Raw genomic sequence first — 19,867 nt, 5'->3', positions numbered from 1 at the left:
CAAAGGGGACACACCCCCTCCCCCTGCCTCGGGTGGTTCCTCTCCCTCCGCCCTGTCCCTGCAGATGCTAAGCCCACCTCCCATCAGCCACCCGCACTGGGCCTGGGCATCCTGCCTCTCTAAGTCCTCCTCTCCCAGCCCTCACTTCCCCAAATCCAAGCAAATGCTTCTGCAGCCAGACAGTGACGTCACCTCTACAAAAATATCCTAGGTACTTTCTTTGACTAAATGAAGTGGCCACAAAGCACGCAGGCCTATGAGGTCCACTGCTCTGAAGTGGGGCTGACCCGGAGTGGGGAGTGCCTTTGCCCAGACACAGGCCACAGGCCAGACCCATGGGACAGGGTTTGGGGGATAAGGCAGACGTGAGACATTCCTCCGATGCTGACACCCAAGTCTCTGTGTTTCTTGCTGCTGGGTTTCTCTTAGACTTTTTAGGGTTTTGAGAACTACAACATGCACTTTCCCCATTCGTTCATATGGGGAAGTTTCCTCCCGTTCAGGCTGCCAGCAGAGTCAAAGAACAAACCTCTGTCAAAAAGTTGTTCTGCCCAATGCTGTTTTTAAAAATACGGATCTTTTTGTGTTCTCTGTGCCACAAGTACAATTATACATATAGCTGACTCTTGAACAACACAGGTTTGAACTGTATAGGGCCACTTACACGCAGATTTTTTTTTTTCCATAGTAAAAGTGACATTGAGTGGGGCTGGGTGTGGTGGCTCCCGCCCGTCATCCCAGCACTTTGGGAGGCCGAGGAGGACGGATCACCTGAGGTCAGGAATTCTGAGACCAACCTGGCCAACATGGTGAAACCCCGTCTCTACTACAAAAATTAGCCGGGTGTAGTGGCAGGTGCCTGTAGTCCCAGCTACTCAGGAGGCTGAGGTAGGAGAGTCACTTGAACCTGGGAGGCAGAGGTTGCAGTGAGTTGAGATCCGCCACTGCACTCCAGCCTGGGTGACAGGGTAAAACTTCACCTCAAAAAAAAAAAAAGTTACACTGATTGGGCCTGCTTCTCCTGACTCCGCCTCCACCTGCTCCAGCCCTTCCGTCTCCACCACCCTGTAACAGCAAGACTGACCCCTCCTCTTCCTCCTCAGACTCCTCAATGTGAAGGCAAAGAGGATGAGGACCTTTAGGATGATCCACTTCTACTTTCTGATTAGTAAATATATTATCTCTTCCTTATGATTTTCTTAATAACATTTGCTTTTCTCTAGCTTACTTCATTCTAAGAATACAGTATATCATACATATAACATACAAAATACATGTTAATCAAGCAACTGTTTATGTTATCGGTAAGGCTTCCTATCAGCGGTAGGCTATTAGTAATTAAGTTTTTGGGGAATCAAGTTTCATGTGGGCATGGTGGCTCATGCCTATAATCTCAGCAGTTTAGGAGACCGGGACAGGAGGATTACTTGAACCCAGGAGCTCAAGACCAGCCTGGGCAACAAAGCAAGACCCTGTCTCTAAAAAAAATAAAAATAAAAATTAGCCAGGCATGCTGATGAGTGTCTGTAGTCCCAGCTACTGGGAGGCTGATATGGGAGGACTGCTTGAGCCCAGGAGGTCCAGGCTGCAGTCAGCTATGATTATGTCACTGCACTCTAACCTGGGTGACAGAGTGAGACCCTGTCTGAAAAGGAGAGGGGACGGGAGGGGACGGGAGAGGAGAAATAAAAAGTTATACATGGATTTTTGACTGTGCAGGCGGGGTGTGGGGGGAATGGGAGAAGGGATCAGCCCCTAACCCCCATGTTGTTCAAGGGTAAGCTGTATTTTAACCAACACTTATGCTACTTTGCAAAGAAAGATAACCTTAATGAGACCGAAAAAGTAACACTTACGTTACTTTGCACAGAAAGATAATTAATGGGACTGAAAAAGAAATGTCTATTCCATAGGTGTACCTATCAGTAGCTTTCAAAACACAGTCATTTTGGCCGGACGCAGTTGCTCATGCCTGTAATCCCAGCACTTTGGGAGGCCAAGGTGGACGGATCATGAGATCAGGAGACCGAGACCATCCTGGTTAACACGGTGAAACCCCATCTCTACTAAAAATACAAACAAAAACAACTAGCTGGGCGTGGAGGAAGGCGCCTGTAGTCCCAGCTACTCGGAAGGCTGAGAGGCAGGAGAATGGCGTGAACCCGGGAGGCGAAGCTTGCAGTGAGCAGAGATCGCGCCACTGCACTCCAGCCTGGGTGACAGAGCGAGACTCCGTCTCAAAAAACAAACAAACAAACAAAAATCACAGCTGTTTTACTATAATCTACCTGCTTTCACAATATTAAAAAAAAAAAAAAAAAGAATTAATTTTGCATTCTTCGGCCGGGCGCGGTGGCTCAAGCCTGTAATCCCAGCACTTTGGGAGGCCGAGATGGGCGGATCACGAGGTCAGGAGATCGAGACCATCCTGGCTAACACGTTGAAACCCCGTCTCTACTCAAAAAAATACAAAAAACTAGCTGGGCGATGTGGCGGGCGCCTGTAGTACCAGCTACTCAGGAGGCTGAGGCAGGAGAATGGTGTAAACCCGGGAGACGGAGCTTGCAGTGAGCTGAGATCCGGCCACTGTACTCCAGCCTGGGCGACAGAGCCAGACTCGGTCTCAAAAAAAAAAAAAAAAAAAAAAAAATTTTGCATTCTTAACCAGTTGAATGAGTCCTAAATTGAACACATAAGGTAGAGAGTGGGGGCCTGGGTGGCAGATGGTTGTGGTGGGTACACAAGGGATAATCAGGGCAGAGGGAGGGAACCCAAGCCCACAGGGGAGCCCTAGAGATCCCTGGCCACCCCACAACGGTTCTGCTGGAAAGCCCTCTCTCCCACACCTCCCCAAGCGCACAGAGCTCAGTGGGCGCCCCTTGCCCACGCCCTGACCTGTCTTCCAAGCCCTTCCTGCAGCCTTCCCAGAGGCTCAGACACACACAGCTCCATCCATCCCAGCCTTGTCCTGCCGGTCCTGTCCACCCCTCTGGGCAGGAAGCCACTGCTATTTTAAGTCTCCATCACCACTGCCGGGCACACAGGGGCGAAAGGAAAAGAAATGCATGAAATAGGATTGAAGGCCTGGCACAGTGGTTCACACCTGTAATCCCAGCACTTTAGGAGGCCAAGGAGGGAGGATCACTGGAGCCCAGGAGTTTGAGACCAGCCTGGGGAACATGGCAAAACCCCGTCTCTACAAAAAAAAAAAAAAAAAAAAAAAAAAAGAAAGAAAAATCAGCCAGGCGTGGTGGTGCGTGCCTATAGTCCCAGCTACCCAGGAGGCTAAGGTGGGAGGATTGCTTGAGCCTGGGAGGTCAAGGCTTCAGTGAGCTATGATCTCACCACTGCACTCCAGCCGGGGCAACAGAGCAAGACCCTGCCTCAAAAAATCAAAAACAAAAAACCAAAAAAATTCTGAAATAGGCTCGAAGCTCAGATGTAGAGAGGGAGGAGGAGGGAGCTCCCCCAAATATGCAAGATCCTGGAGTCATTCTAGCTAGGATGGAAAAGGTTTAGGTGGGACAGAAAGGACCATCCGGGGAACTCTGCCTGCTACCCTAACGAATGTGGTCTCCACTCTGTGCCAAAGTGGGCCACCGTGGATGTTTAAGGAGAGGAATGGCATCATGAAATCAATGGTTCGGGAAGATTAATCTGGCAGCTGCATTTATAATGGATTGCGACCTGTTTTGAATGGGCAGTTTTAAAACGAGCAAAAGACGACGCACTCAGCTCTTGTGTGTTAGAAGGACTTGGCTCTCACACACAATAAGCAGCCCCCAAAACTAACTGCACACACACACACACACACACACACACACACACACACACACACACAAAGATTTCATTAAGGTATCAGGGCGTTTTAAGATGACAGCATAATTATATACCAACACAGAGCCATGTAAAACAATCGCAAACTACTTCTTACTCCCCTGACAATGACATTCAACCATAACTGGCAATATCCTTCCTCTCCCAGTCCCACATCGATGCTGACAAACTGTGGGACCAGGGCTGAGGACCAGGTGGAGGAGAAGAGATGACCAAGACTTCCCTCTGGGATGGCCAGCTCCGGGTGGTGGCTTTACGACTCTGTAGCACAGTTCTCCAAGGGCCCCAGCCACCTCGTGGTCCTCCAAGCTCACCGGTGACTACAGACTCCTGGATCCCATGGAGCAGAAACCTGAACTTGTCTCCCACTTGGCTGAGTGATGAGACAGCAAACGTGACTGTGTAAGCAACGAGTTGAGATACAGCTGAAATAAAGCAATTCTGGTAAATGAATGTTTCTATGCTGGTTTAAACACATGCTCCTCTGCTCTCAATTTTCTGTCTCAAACCTGTATGACTTACAACATCTCTGCTGTGTGAATAGGAAGCGAAGACAGGATTTATAGCTCTGGTCGTAATTTTAGCTGTAATCTCTGTATGTTGGGGACTCCAGTCCTTTTCCTTTTGAAAGGTTGGTGTTCTCTGGGTGGTTGCTGACTACGCTCTCGGCAAGGACACAGCAGAACTGTATGCAACAGAAATAATTCACTAAACCCAGGACTGCATGGGTTTAAGTTCTGGGTCAACTACCGTGGTGAAAAACAGAAAATAATATGTTTCACCATTATCTGCCACACCTTTCAGAGTGACACAGAAATGGTGACAGGAGCCACAGAATGTTTCCAGTTCCAGAGGGAGAACGAAAGTCTTTTCCAAACCTCATCAAAAACATTACATGTATACGATTCCCTCCAGTGAGAATTTTATTTTTAATTTTCATTTACATAGTATCTTTCTTCCAAGAATCTCAAAATAATGGAGCGGTAGAAATACTTGTTTAAAAAAGAAAAAAAAAGTTGTCACAACACAGGAAGGGACAGGCTTGGTAGGGCAGGAGAAGGGCGAGAAGTGATAGGCTGTCCAGACAGCAAGGGCTCCAGCTAACACCCGGAGGCTAGGCTGAGGGCAGCTCCCAGCCAGCCCTTCCCTCAACACAGCCTATGGCTTTACCGGTGCTCACAGCTTCAGGCTCTTCAAGACAAAGATTAACCTTTGGTATCATCTGCTACCTTTTATCAAATTATTTTTTATCTAAATAATCATTTCTTCCCTAGAAACAGGAGGGGAAAGTGGCAATAAGCCAGAGAAACTTACAGGCCCAAAAGAACAACTCAACAAAGATGTCTGAAAAGAGTGGAGGCCGGGCACAGTAGCTCACACTTGTAATCCCACCACTTTGGGAGGCCGAAGTGGGTGGATTGCTTGAGGTCAGGAGTTTGAAACCAGCCTGGCCAACATGGTGAAACCCTGTCTCTACTAAAAACACAAAAATTAGCCGGGCATGGTGGTGCACGCCTGTAATCCCAGCTACTCAGGGGGCTGAGGCACAAGAATCACTTGAACCCGGGAGGTGGAGGTTGCGGTGAGCGGAGTTTGTGCCGCTACACTCCAGGCTGGGTGACAGAGTGAGACTCCGTCTCAAAAAATAAAATAAAAAGAGTTGATATTCGTTCTGTCTTAAAGACATAAAACTATGTTAGAGAAAATAAAATCGTGGCAACTCATTAGGGAGAAAGTACCAGTTTAAGAAAAATTGTCTTGCTTTTGGGGAGAAATGGAAAGAAGCTTTTGTGTTGCGTTTTGTTTTTCGGTTTGGTTTGGTTTGGTTTTTTCATATGCTGGGTGGACAGGATCTGAATGTCTCACATTTAACAAAAAGCTGTCAACACCCAGATAAATCTTTAATGACGGTACGACAGGCATTCTATTTCTCACTGTTTCGCAATACTCACTTAAGAAAGAGCTAATTTGTCAATTTGTTTTTCCCTTAACCAAACTCGGAACACCTCATAACCCGTGGTTCACTTAAAAAAAAAAAAAAGTTAACTGCATTTCCTTATTGAATAAACACAGCCCAATAGAAAGGTATCTGTAAGAAAACAAGCAGTGTGCCAGTATCTACTCAAAGTAACGCCAAGGAAGAACAAGCCACTTCCCTGGTGTTTCAGAGTAAGCTCTGTTAATTTCCTCCATCGTTAACTGCATCAATCACACAGTCCAGACCATCCCAGATTTCAAGCTTCGGCTGATGGAGTCGGCCGGGGCCCTTTCCACTCTGGCAGGTCCTGTGCTTTATAAAGGTTTGGACTCCTTATTGGGCTCATTTTCACAAAGGTTTTCATGAAAGGAAGCAGAACCAAGTCAGTTTCACTTACTGTGAAACTCCTGGCTGGCTAGTTCTTGAGTTGCTGGCTGGCAGTGTTAGTAAATCCCGGGAGGAACACCGCCATCCTTGGCTCCGTTCCAGTCACCTGTGTGATTATGTTTCTCTGTGTAGGAAGACCCTGTGGGTGGGATCTGTACCAGTCCTGCTTGTGGGGTCAGCCAGGGATTGGGCAATGAACTCTGCGGCCACAATACCTGCACTTCCCATGGCCCGGGGCTCTAATCAACACAAAATTTCTGCCAACGGTCCTGGGCCTCCTGCAGTAAGGAAATGCCGTCGGATTAAAATAAAGAAATTGACAATCTTTATTTTGTGCACTAACATCGTCCTCTCTGAATTTAATTACAACAAAATTAAAATTATTTTTATTAGAGAGGCGTTAGCTTTTTAAAGCGAAGGTTCTTGACAGGTTTTACAACAAATTAGATGTCTCTTTTTTTTTTTCCTAAGACAGTCTCGCTCTGTCACCAAGGCTGCAGTGCAGTCACGTGATCTCAACTCACTGCAACCTCTACCTCCTGGGCTCAAGCAATTCTTGTGCCTCAGCCTCCCAAGTAGCTGGGATTACGGACATGCACCACCATGCCCGGCTAATTTTTGTATTTTTAGTAGAGATGAGGTTTTGCCATGTTGGCCAGGCTGGTCTCGAACTCCTGACCTCAAGTGATCTGCCCACCTCAGCCTCCCAAAGTGCTGGGATTACAGGCATGAGCCACCATGGCCGACCTTAGATGTCTTTCAAAAAGAGTGGTTCACCCTCACTGTGTCATACCTGAATAGGGCAGCACAAATGCTTTTTAAAAAACTTTTAAGTCACAAGCCAGGTGCTTCAAAGCTGTTTCACGCGCAGCACAAATGAGGGGAACAGCACAGGTTCCCCTCAGACCTGGTTCATTTCCTGCAGGGACACCTCCATCCCCGCCAGAGACCACTCTCCTCCATCAACTTTCTCAGAAGACAGCTGAGAAGCTGGACTGATTACAGCTCAGCAAATTCAAAACTGCTCAATACCAAACCTTAGCTGTCCTCAGCAGGAAAATCCAACACTGACATACCATCGAAACTTGGTTCTGAAACATATCCCAAAACCAGGGCGATCAACTGCTTTTCAAGACCACGCCTTGAAAACTAGAATGGATCAAATGACACAGACAATTCAGAGGGCCCTGCCATTAATATTTAAGAAAATATCGGCCGGGCGCGGTGGCTCACGCCTGTAATCCCAGTACTTTGGGAGGCAGAGGCAGGCGGATCATGAGGTCAGGAGATCCAGACCATCCTGGCTAACACGGTGAAACCCCGTCTCTACTAAAAATTACAAAAAACTAGCCATGCACGGTGGCAGGCGCCTGCAGTCCCAGCTACTCGGGAGACTGAGACAGGAGAATGGCATGAACCCGGGAGGTGGAGCTTGCAGTGAGCCGAGATCGCGCCAGGGAACTCCAGCCTGGGCGACAGTGCAAGACTCCGTCTCAAATTAAAAAAAAAAAAAAAAAGAAAGAAAGAAAGAAAAAAGAAAATACCCTCCTCACCAAGTTAATACTTTTTTGGTTGCTGGTGAAGTTTATATTCTCTAAATGTAGAACTTTTGGGGGGGGGGGGCGGGGGCAAATAGTTTTTCTCTGAATCAGGGTGTAATAAAATGTACCTACATGCTCCGGTCAGTCAAGGTTCATCAAGTCAGAAATCACAAATGAATTCACAAATTCTTTGCTCTAAAAGTCATATAACAATACAGATATTAAATCGCTTGTCTAACTATGCCATTAGATTCCTTTTTCACTCCATTATCGGAACACACACACACTTCTCCCGGCATCCAGGCATTCACAGGTATCCAGTTCCTAAAGCACCCAGCATGACCGCTTTGTCCAGGTAAGCAACAGTGGGACATAAGGAGAGACTGTGGGGCCCCTCTTCAAATAGCTTCGACAAAACGAATGGCTATAAGTGAAAAGTGTCCCTGGGCTTTGCTATAAAAAGACTCAAACATGGGATTCCAAGAATTCCACCTGTTTCCAATTAGATACCAGAATTGCTTGAGTGTTTAAGCTACATTCGCTTGCTACTTACACAAAACAATTCTTCCGGGTTTTTTGAACATTTTAAATATGTTAAAATAAGATTAAGGGTCTGGTTTAAACAATCGGAGGCAGGGAAATTTCGGTGGAAACCAAAACTCTCTGCGGCGATAACGCCGGGCTTCAGACAAAACAAAATGACAAGACAGACAAATTTCTGTCTTTGACAATTACTAATAAAAGTCACTTTTCATAGAGAGAGCAATTATATTTTTTAAAGTTACGTATTCAATAATTTTAAATCGGTCTTAAATAATTCCTACAATAACTCACGATCCTGGGTCCTGTATATTCAAATAATGGTTAGAGTTGCCTTTTATGTAGCATTTGTGTTACAATTGTTACAATTCGTCAGATATACCTGTCTGGGAAATTTACATGTGACAATTGTGTAAACTATTTGAAATGGAAGCACAGGTAGGAATTCAACCTACCTCTGTATGATTCTTCATATGATGAATTTCTCTGTTTACGAAATGTATGAGTTTTCCCCTAACAAATGTGTCCTTCCTTCATTTCACTAAAAACAGCCGTTCCTGGGGCATTACAGAGGAGCTGAAACAAATGTGGACTTTCTACTTCTAGCCTTGTTTTCTCTCCTAAGACACAGAAAGTGAGTACAGCCTCAGGAGCGGTTTTGATTGTTTACTGCTACAGGTAGACCCGGAGGGGAATTAGAAAGCACAAACTACTGTTTCTGCACAGTTCCCATATAAACCCTGATGGGTTTGTCTTAATTGTATGGCAATAGGAGACTTTTTAAATAGCCATTAAAGGTTTTAGGCTCAGCACAGTTCGCCAGACTGCATTTTTAAGGTTAGCTCAGTGGATTTAGGAGGGAAGCATTCCTGAAGGTATTGGACAATTTGGCCCTTTCAACTTTCTTAGGTTGGCTAACTACCGACAGAAGATACATGAAGCTGAGGATGTAGTCAAAGGGGTGTCTGTGGACTCAACTATACCAGGAGTTGTTGCATTAACTCACCAACTTGCATCTTTAAGAAAAAAAAGAGTTTCACATAGGAAAAAACTTAAATCAACTGCCAATGACCCCTTCCCACATCCAACCTCAAAGACACCCATATTAAAATAACCAAGAAAACAAAAGCAGAAGCAGCAGTGGTGTAATTTCTTGAACCATTATTTTATAAAGGGTACTAGATGGGACATTTTAATTAAAATAATATACTTATTATGGTAAACAGTATTGGACAGCCAGTAACATACACGCTTCCACAACAGGGGAAAAAAAAAAGCCATCAGAAAATGGACTTTCAGCAAAACTGAAATTGTTTTTTGATTCTGAAAAAGAAGGCAACTTTTCAAATTTACTTTTGCAGAGGCTGCTTAAAGGGGAAGGCTGGACGCCATGTGGGAATAATGTCCCAAAGGGAAGACAGTCATTGGCCGGGCCCGTCCTAAAGAGTTCAAAGCTGCACTAACATAGAGTGCCATGAGCCTTAGAAAGTGTCCTCTTTACAAATATGTATTTAAAAGACAAATTTATACAACAGTGCTTTTCTTATTTAAAAAGAAAAGAAAACCTGGTTTTTACAAGTCTGAGATAGGAGAAAAAACTTGTCCAACTAGTCTTAGCAATACCAAAGCACTGAAACTTCCATACCACAAGCCTTTGGGACTAAAAAGGAAACGGAATAAAACACAATCTTCAGAAACTCTCTTCCTGAGCATGCACTCCTGTGCCAAGGCGGCAGCTTCAAGACCCAGAAAGCCGAGGGACAAGAACCTGGAGGCCCTGGCTCACTGGGTGGTTGCAGAACTGCGGAACTGCCCAACCTCACCTGGACCCACTGAAGTCTCCAACCTGGATTTGTCTCTGCTGAGACCAATCAGCCTCTTTACCCCCAGGTGGCAACCCAATCTCAGTATAAAGAGGTCTGGAAAGATGAGAAGAATCTGAAACTAATGAATTCTCTCCCAAACTGTAGTCCTATTGGTTCACTGACTATTGGTGGGAATTAACCAGACACCAACTCCAAAGGCCTCCTCACGGCCCAGAGAAAGAACCAGATTGGCCTGAGACTTGAACTTTGACATCTCCTATTCGATTGAAGTTTGCAAACCCATAGAAAATCATCTAAGGCCAAATCATTAGCAACCACCAAAAGCAAAGGAGTAAAGAGGAATGACGTTCAAATAAGCGATTTTTGTTTTGGAGTTTGGTTTTGTTTTCTTCTTAATATCCACATAAAGTGCAAGTAAAGTGACATGGAAACTTTCCATGGAGTCCTGGAGCCCTGATCCCCTGAAGAAGTAGCTAATATGGGGGACAGGATGGTTTAGAGTTCTTAAAATCTAGTAACTCTAGAAACGAAATCCATTTGGCAGGTTTGCCAGGATGCTTTAAAAAGGACACTTCATTGATATTAAGCTAGGATGTCACATTTAGGAAGAGGGAAAAATAATAATAATGTTTGTCTCTTAAAACTCCACAACGGGTTTTACAGTAAGCACAGGAATTAAATTATGGTAAAAGGGAGCTATTTTTACTAAAACAGGGTAGACCAATTTATCAAAAATGCCATTCGGCTGTGTTCATTACATCCAGGAATCTAATTTACACAATAGACACTTTGGAGTAATCTATTTTAGTCAATAAATACTCAAACTCCTTTAAGTTTTAATCTTATCGGAAATACATATTTCGCATAGTCTTCTTCCTAGTTAAGCGAGAAATTTCAGGAAATTTCATAACGACTATGACTCGGCTTTATCGTTCTTAGTAGGCAAGAGCAGAAAACAAGCATATACAATTAAAGTTGTCAGATCCCATTTAAATATGTTTTAATCCAACCCGCTTCGTTTCATACAAGCCTGCATCTCGAGTTCAGCCGCTTTGCTCCCAAAGGTATTGCTGTAGGTCACTGTCACCAGTCCTCCAGGTTAGGAAAGTTCAGTCAAGTTTACCTTCACACACACCTTAGCAGTGGGAGCAGCTGCAGTTCCCCAGGCCCTGGGGAACCCTCCTATCCCCTCCCAGAGCGCCAAGCAGTAGTGGGGCATTTTAAACCGCGGGACCCAGGCACCCCCCCCTCCACATCCCCGGTTCCCCTCGCGCCTGCAATCTCGGGACTTCTGGCCCACACGCCGCTCACCTTCAACTTGGCTCCGGCTACGCACAACATCCACCTGGCAGAGTCCCGGGGCTGTCCGGGCGCCGCGGGCGCCGAGCTGGCACGTGCGGGGCGGACCCTAAGGGCGCGCCGCTCCTCCGGGCGGGGGGTGGCAGGCGGGCACTCGCCCCCTGGGCACGGCGGCGGCTCTGGCGCGGGCCGGGGAGCCCCGGCACAGTCCCCCCGCGGCGCCGGGGACTCTGCGCGCGGACCACTGCCCAGCACGCCAGGGTCCCAACGGGCCCCCGGGGCTCTGCTTTCGAGAACCTGGCCCGAGAAGGCATCTCCGAGCGCACCCGCCGCGCGCTCCATGGCGGGCCCTGCAGGAGGGCAGAAGCCCCGAGGGGAGGCAAGGAAAGGAGCGGGCGCCGAAGGTCACTGGGGGCCGCCGGAGCCCCCAGGCGCGCGGCGATCTCGGCTCGGACAGGCGGTGGGGAGGCAGCGTCCCCCGCTCGGGCACCCGGGGGAACAGCACGGGGCCTGCGCTCGGGGAAAGTTGCAGCCTCCTCCACCCGCGCCCGCACCCGGCGGTCCGGGACACCGCGACCCAGCCGCACTGCGCGCGGGGCACCCCCGCCGCCCCTCGCCAAGTTTCCCCAAAGCGCGCCCGCGGGGGTCCCCGGCCACGGAAGGACAGGTCCGCGCCACCGACACAGGCACACAAAAGAGCGGGGCGGCCGCGAGGTGTGCGGGTGGCCCCGGGGCGCTCCCCAGGACGTAAACAAACCCAGGGGTCCGCGCCGGGAGCCACACGCGGGGTGCCGGACTGGCTGCGCGGCCCGGGCCGGTCACAGCCGGGGGCGGCGGCCGGGGCCGGCCGGGGGTAGGGAGCGCGGGCGCCCGCCCGGCCACCCGCCCGCCTGGCCGGAGCCGGGCCGCGCCGCCGCCGCCGGTGGCCGCTCTGACCCTCCCCCGAGCCGGCGGCACCACAGCGCCACCAGCCCCAGCTCCGCCGCGCCGGCGGCAGTGGCGGCGGCTCCTCCTGGAGAGGCAGGCGCTTCACCCCCCGCAGCAACTCCCCACAAACTTTCCCCGGGAATACTGCGGGCCAGGGGCGCGGGGCGAGCGGGCGGGCGGGCGCCACCGCCGGGCCGCGGCCCCCTCCCGGCGCCCGCCGCCGCCCGCCCCCCGCCGCCCGCTCCCCGCTCCCCGCTCCCCGCTCCCTGCTCGCGCGCGCGCCCAGCGGGCCGCCGGGGCCGCCCCCTCCCCGGTCCCGCGGCGGCAACGGCGGCGGCGGCGCTGGCGGCGGCGGCGGCGGCGCGGGGCCCGGGGGGGCGCCCGGGGTGGGGGCAGACACCGGGGGCAGCGGTGGCGGCGGCGGCTCCCGGCGCCATCTTGGGCTGATCGATGAATTGAACAAAGAGGATCAATTTCCGATCAAGCGAGTGATCAATGGGGGCCGGGGAGCGGGAGGGACTCGGCCCCGACTCGGCCCCGCGGTGCCCGGCACCCCCCTCCTCCCCGCCGCCGCGGGCCCCCCGGCGGCTGGGCCAGCCCGGGGCCCCCGGCGGAGGCCGCGACCGCCCGCAGCCCCCACCCCCGGGCGCGAGGCCGAGCGCGGAGGAGCCTGACCTGCAGCTGCTGTAAATCAAAGCGCTTCCAATATTGAAACATCGATCCCACATTGGCCGCCATCTTGAGACATATTGAGACGGAGTGAGCGGCTGATAGAGAGGGGGCTGGAGTTCAGGAGCCGCCAGGAGGCAGCAGGCGGGCGGCGCCAAAACCCGGCCTGGAGCCGGCCGCCGCCGCCGCCACCGAGGACGCGGACTCCTCCTCACGGCGCCGCCGCAGCCATGGCGAGCCCGAGTCGGAGCCGGAGTCGCAGCCCCAGGGCGCCGCGGCCGCGGCCCGGCCTCGCGCGCGCGGCCGCGGCCCCTGCTCCCCCAACCCCCCCACCCCGCTCTCCCCCTCCCCTCCGCGGGCCGGCCGGCGACCCCCGCCCCTCGGGACAACCCCCCCCACCCCAGTCTGCGGTCGCGCTGGCCACAGACCCGGCCCCGAGGGGGCGCTGGAGGGCAGCGACCGGGGTGCCCGGGCACCGCGCACCTGGGGAGGGCTGGGGGGTCCCCCACAGGGGTCGCGATCGCCCGCGGTGGCCGAGCGCAGCGCCTTCAGGGCTCCGGTCGGGGGAAACGTCTGAGCGACCCTGTAATGGTTAGTGTCCAGAGCGCGGAGACGCCGCTACCACCTGCCCCGGACCCTCCACCCGACCCCTGCGTGGCCCAGGTCCCCCGCAGCGGCGCGCGTGGGAGGCGCCCCGGCGGTGTACGGCAACGCTCTGATCCCTCTGCGCCCAGCGAGGACGGGGACACCGAGACGACCAGGAACGGCGTCGCATGTTTGGAGGAGTGGAGTTGAGGGGGAAACAGCCCTGACCCTCTCAGGGGGCCGCGAGCGTGGATGCCCCACACCCGGACCGCGGCGGTGCCAGCGTCGCACCCGAACGCACCCCAACGGCGGTGACGCTGGGGGTCCCGGCAGCCCCCATTCGCCCAAGCCGTTCCAGTTTAGGCCACGACAGGAAAAGTCTGGGAGCCCAGTTCTGTGTCCCCCCGCGCCACTTCAGCGGAACAGCCGAAGAAACTTCCTGTGGTTCAGACACCTTGGTTTGTTGCAACTTCGGGCGCAGAATGTTGGAAAGTGTGGGTGCACTCACTGAAAACGGAAAGCGTGGTCCCAAGTTTACAGAAATGCTAAAATGCAAACCAAAAAATAAATTCTCTTTTGATTTCTCTCCTCGCAGAAAACTGGCGAAAACACACGTTTTGTGATCGTCATCTTTCATTGATTATACACACGTGTGACTTGGAGTTTCCAGTAGGAATACTGTACTTTGACTCTCCCGCACCTCATTGAACGAGTAATTAGTTAAAACAAGTCCCCAAATTCCTTAATCTCAGTATGCATATGTAAACAAAATCTGTATAGGATACAAAATAAAACGCGCAAGTGGAAAACAATTGCTTTTCAAGTGAGTTCGAGAGTTGGCGCAGTGAATTCGGCATTTTTGGAGGAAGAGGCTAGAAATGAAAGTCCCAAACATTTAGAGAACACGCGTGTCCCCAGGTCTTGCGCTGCTGGCCAGGGGCCTCAGTTTCCCCAAGGGGAGGCCCCTGACGTCAGCAGCGGGGTTCACTGCCTCCCCAACGCAACTTTGACTCGCCGGTCGGTGGGAGCGCGCTGGCGTCGGGGGGCACGTCGCGAGCCTCCACCCCAGATGCGGTGACGCCGCGCAGAGCAGGGCACTGCGGATCTCCGGTGGCCAAGGGCTGCCTCCGTGTGGGGCGCCCCAGCCCGCGCGCGCAGTCGGCCGGTCGCCGCGCGGTAGCTCCGACCGCACCGCCCGGTAGAGGGCAGCGGCGCCCCGACACTCGGGTCCTCGGGTCCCCGCGCACGTGCCCACCGGCGCACCGGGCCCCCGCGCCTGGCCACGCCCTGTCCCAGAGTCAGGCCCCTGGCGGGAAGAGGCATTGCCACCGCGGGACAGTCCTGTCCCGAGGAATGCGACTTCTAAGGATGCCTCCACACTCTGGGAGGCGGTGGGGGTGGGGGGGTGCTTCCGCCTTCCCCTTGCACGTCTATTTCTGCGGTGGCAGGCAGGCGAGACCTAGGAATTGCGCTAAAGGTGGCTAGACAAATAAAATGTGCAGGGGCTTTACAAAAAAAAAAACAAAAAAAAAACAGAAATCCCTCCCATGAGGAAGGCTCAAGGAAGGATCAGGGAAATGGTTTGGATTTGATGCAGATGTTCTCAATCTAATTATCGTGTAGATCCCCTGGGTTTGAACCAAAAAAGTGAAATATATATGACCTGTGTAATACTCCCGAAATACATCTGGTTGGAATTCAGGATTCTGAATCCATGGCAATATTTTAGAAATAAATCTGATGACTATTAAATACCCTTGTTACATTTCTGGTTATATTTATATTATTTACATGCTAACCTGACTTAGTACAGACACACTGTATTGGATGGCCCAGCGGTTAACCTCTATTTAAATACAATTTAGATTTCTCCCACCAAAGCTCTGCGTTACATAAACCTTGTTGCTCTCTGCAGGGGGTGGGGGGGGGGGGGTTTAGAATAACTTTCAGCAGCACCATAAAACGTTACTTTGTAAAAAGAAAATCATTCAAAATAAACCACTGATCAAAAGTTATCTGGGTTGAGTGAAACAGCAGAGACCTAAAAAAAGTTTTTAAAATGCACTTTATTTTTCTTGAGCAAGTATAGACACAGAATAAAAGCAAATTGTATTTATTTCCAAAGACTATTTTGTTTCTTTTTTATTGTTTCAGATTGACTTTCACCCTCACCATTGTAAAAACCCGAGTACCCACTGGCAGAGTGGATCTACAAAGCTGTGCACTGCATAAAATATTTAGAAAATATTTTATAGGTTTTAGGACCTAGATTTCCACTGGCACCTACAAAGATAATACAGTAATGGCTATGACCTCCCAGAACAGTGTGAGAGGCAGGTAAGTTCTCAAGATAAATGGCCCACTACCAAGAAATACCTCGGGCACCTGGATGCATAATTAATATTACTTAGAATGAAAAACAAGGGAAAAAAAATCCACAGGCATTTGGTCACTTTTCGATACTCAGGCTCTTCCTTTAGGGGATGAAATCTCACAATTTCCAAGTATATGACCAACTTGCCACCCAAGCTTTCAAAATCAAGCCCCCCGTCATCAGATGGAGGAACTGACCAAGATGATGTTTGTTCCTGACGCCTTTACATGAAATACAGCTTAGCCCCAAAGAAGGTAACTAAATAATTAATATTTTAGTCCAGAATTCCTAAATTTCTTTTCTGGCCCATTTTATTTTGCCTAAAAAGTGTTAAGTAGCCACATGGGGGATGTGATAATACTATCTAATTTAACTTGCAGAAAATTGTAAAGTGCTTTTGGGAGTTCATTCTTTCCTGTCCTCCTAACACTAGTGGATTCTCCTTTCCCTGACATCTACATATAGTTTATTAAATCCACTAAGGTTAAAAAAAAAAAAATTGTCCAGTTCTCCAAAATATGGGTAGATTACTACTAAATTGGCCCTCGTTGGCAGACCCAAGAAATGCAAATGTGTCGTGTTGTTTTCTAAAGATTCAAATTTAGAAGTTGTTCTGTTATATTTCAACTAATTCCTTGAAGGAATTAACTATCAAGAATTTCTTCCACATTGAAAAATGTCTTACACTATAACGCATTATTTTAAAAATCAATTTTCTTTACCCCACATAAGAGTCTTTTATTATGGACTCATACAATTAAGTTTCACCTAAAGTTAAGAAACTCTATCCCCAAGAAAAGTTGGGGAATAATCTGTAATTTTTACCAAGCTAGAAGGAAAATGAAAAAAACTCAGAAATCAGATATACTTCAAAGGAAAAATCAAGAGGTTCATTCTAAAACCTTAATCCATTTTCTGAATTTTTTTTTGCATCCAAACTAGAACAAGTTTCAAATAGTTTTCAACAAGAAATAATCAGAAACAATTCATAATGCTAAATGCTTACATCATAATTTATTCATAAACAAGCATAAAGATATGACTCTTTTGATGCATGGTATAAAGGAATAAAAAGTCTTAATAAAAAGTCAGGTGGAGAATCTTAATTTTACAAACAGAAGTTCAAAATTATATCAAGGTAGTCATTCAAGCTGCCTGAATTTGTAAATGTTTTAAATTCAGGACTAAGGCGAGACAGAAGTTTTGAGACACTTTACATTTGAAAATCCCTTTTCCTTATATCAAAAGATTATGAATAACAGAGGGAATGACTCTTTTGTCTTTGGTGACTGCCGTTTAGAATGATTTGGCATAGACTACTGGAATAAATGAAAGGAAGATTCCAGATTCTTTTTTTTTTTTTTTTTTTTTTTTGAGCTCAAGAAAACCAAACTACTTTTAATTGCTTTGTTTTTAAAATAATATTTTATGTTAATTATTTTTAAGTACACTATTCGCTGTACTATATGTAAATACCCACCAAATAAAAGTACACATTTTGCTACATGTAATTACATGTATAGTACATCATTCATTTCAATACCCTGAATGTATGTGTAGTTATATAATTGTACCAAAAACCTGCCCAACTTGTAAGAACAAACTACAATGATTTCTAAACAGTAGACTCCTGTTCACCACCCTTCCACCCTATCTCTGGTGACAGCATTTCTCGGTCTCCAAGCCCCTTTTGGAAATCTTCAAAGACTTCATGTCTGGCCCACCATTTCCCCCTTCTTTCCACTTCTGGACAGCATATGTTGATGACAGTCACTCTAGGTATCTTTCCACACCTCTAATGATTATGTTCTGTTCTCTCCGATTTGTCTTAAACAAAAAAAGTGTACAGCTTGGCCTCTTAGATGGAGGTGGCTTACGCTTTGAAAATACATCTGTGGCGGAGAGGTGGCTCATGCCTGTAATACCAGCACTTTGGGAAGCCGAGGTGGGCAGATCACTTGAGATCCGGAGTTCAAGACCACCCTGGCCAACATGGTAAAACCCCGTCTCTACTAAAAATACAAAAACTAGCCGGATGTGGTGGTACGTGCCTGTAATCCTAGCTACTTGGGAGGCTAAGGCAGAAGAATTGCTTGAACCCGGGAGGCAGAGGTCGCAGTGAGCCAAGGTCACACCACTGCATTCTGCCTGGGTGACAGAGTGAGACTCCATCTCAAAAAAAAAAAAAAGAAAGAAAGAAAGAAAACAAAAGAAGAAAATACATCAAGCTTAATGGACTCGACTCCTCCTTGCTTTGGGACATCCAAGTTTCTAAGAGACCTGGAGCTTTTGTTATCAAACAAGCTTCCAAAGCCCATCTCACCAGCCACTGACCTGTGGCTGCAATCTCTTTCTTACCAAATTTATATTCTACTATAAATTTGGTTTTCTTTTCTCTTATTTTAATTTATTTTATTTTATTATTTATTTACTTTTTGAGACAGAGTCTCACTCTGTCGCCCAGGCAACAGTGAGTGGCGCCATCTCCACTCCCAGGTTCAAGCGATTCTCCCACCTCAGCCTCTGGAGTAGCTGGGACTACAGGCGTGCGCCACCAGGCCTGGCTAATTCTTACACTTTTAGTAGAGATGGGGTTGCACCATGTTGGCCAGGCAGGTCTGGAACTCCTGGTCTCAGGTGATCCGCCTGCCTCAGCCTCCCAAAGTGCTGGGATTACTGGCATGAGCCACTGCGCCCAGCCTCTTTTCTTTATTTTTTGAGACACAGTTGTACTCTGTAGTCCAGGCTGGAGTGCAGAGGCACCATCATGGCTCACTGTGGCCTCAATCTGCTGGGCTGAGACCACAGGCATGTGCCACCAGGCCTGGCTATTTTTTTCTTCTTTTTTTGTACAGAGTTTCCCAGGCTGGTCTCCAACTCCCAGTCTCCAGGGATCCTCCCACCTCGGCCTCCCAAAGTGCTGGAATTCCCAAGCGTGAGCCACCACACCCGGGCCTACATTTTCTTGATATTTCGAGTTTATTCGAATATCAAATCTTACTTTTCCTTTTGTATCTCCCCCACATCATGAGACTCCCACATAGATGTCATATTACCCATTTCCTGTACACAATTAAAATAAATGCCATCCTCTATGACTCTCACTGATGTCATTGCTGAATCACTAGAAATTAATAGGGTAACAGTAGCTTGAAAGGGTTTGAGATATGTAAAACACTATATAAATATTATTATTAACTTGCTTAATGTAAAGTTCAAGTTCTGTGCTCAGACTTATACTAATTTCTTTGCTTTCCTCCTGGGAGATACGAACCATGTGCATTTTATTTACATTGAGCTTTCATTATTAATATTGCTCTGTTATAACATAAGTTTGCCATCTAATATTTTAAACAACAAATATGTCCCTGGTGCTAGGCCATGTAGGGTATAGACATGGGTTGGGTTTTTTTTTTTTCCTGTTCTATTCATCATACAAAGCAAAATATTTTTCTACACCCTCTTTCATGACACATCTCCACAGTTATACAGTTGGTGTTGAATGAAGATTTGTTTTCATGAAATGTAATTAGATTTTCTTTTGTCATAAGCACTGTCGGATTGTATATTATTTTTTTCCTGAGTAAGTGTGGTTTGCAAGATTTTGAAAGCTTGTTCCGGCCAGGCGCGGTAGCTCATGCCTGTAATCCCAGCACTTTGGGAGGCCGAGGTGGGTGGATCACCTGAGGTCAGGAGTTCCAGACCAACCTGGGCAACATGGTGAAACCTCGTCTCTACTAAATATACAAAAATTAGCTGGGCATGGTGGCGGGCGCCTGCCTGTAGTCCCAGCTGCTCGGGAGGCTGAGGCAGGAGACTCGCTTGAACCCGGGAAGTGGAGGTTGCAGTGAGCTGAGATCGCGCCATAGCACTTCAGCCTGGGTGACAAGAGCAAAACTCTGAC

General features: G+C 48.6%; 1 protein-coding gene and 1 long non-coding RNA gene across 29 annotated transcripts in view; one reads left to right on the top strand and one right to left on the bottom strand.

The window, feature by feature from the left end:
* The window catches only part of CUX1 (cut like homeobox 1), a 472,306-nt gene extending 459,209 nt beyond the window's left edge, over positions 1-13,097 (bottom strand). For 15 of the 28 annotated variants that reach the window (XM_028844758.2, XM_077994468.1, XM_077994466.1 and 12 more), the window contains exon 1: positions 13,011-13,096. In XM_028844758.2, coding sequence (XP_028700591.1) covers positions 13,011-13,073 — 63 coding nt within the window. In that variant the 5' untranslated portion in view covers positions 13,074-13,096. 28 annotated transcript variants of the gene reach the window in all.
* LOC144339751 (uncharacterized) overlaps positions 1-19,867 on the top strand; it is a 157,944-nt gene that overhangs the window by 39,030 nt on the left and 99,047 nt on the right. The window lies entirely within an intron of this gene.

This window comes from Macaca mulatta, chromosome 3 (genome assembly GCF_049350105.2).
Source record: "Macaca mulatta isolate MMU2019108-1 chromosome 3, T2T-MMU8v2.0, whole genome shotgun sequence".
Lineage (NCBI taxonomy): Eukaryota > Metazoa > Chordata > Mammalia > Primates > Cercopithecidae > Macaca > Macaca mulatta.
This window is presented reverse-complemented; position numbering and strand designations above follow the sequence as displayed.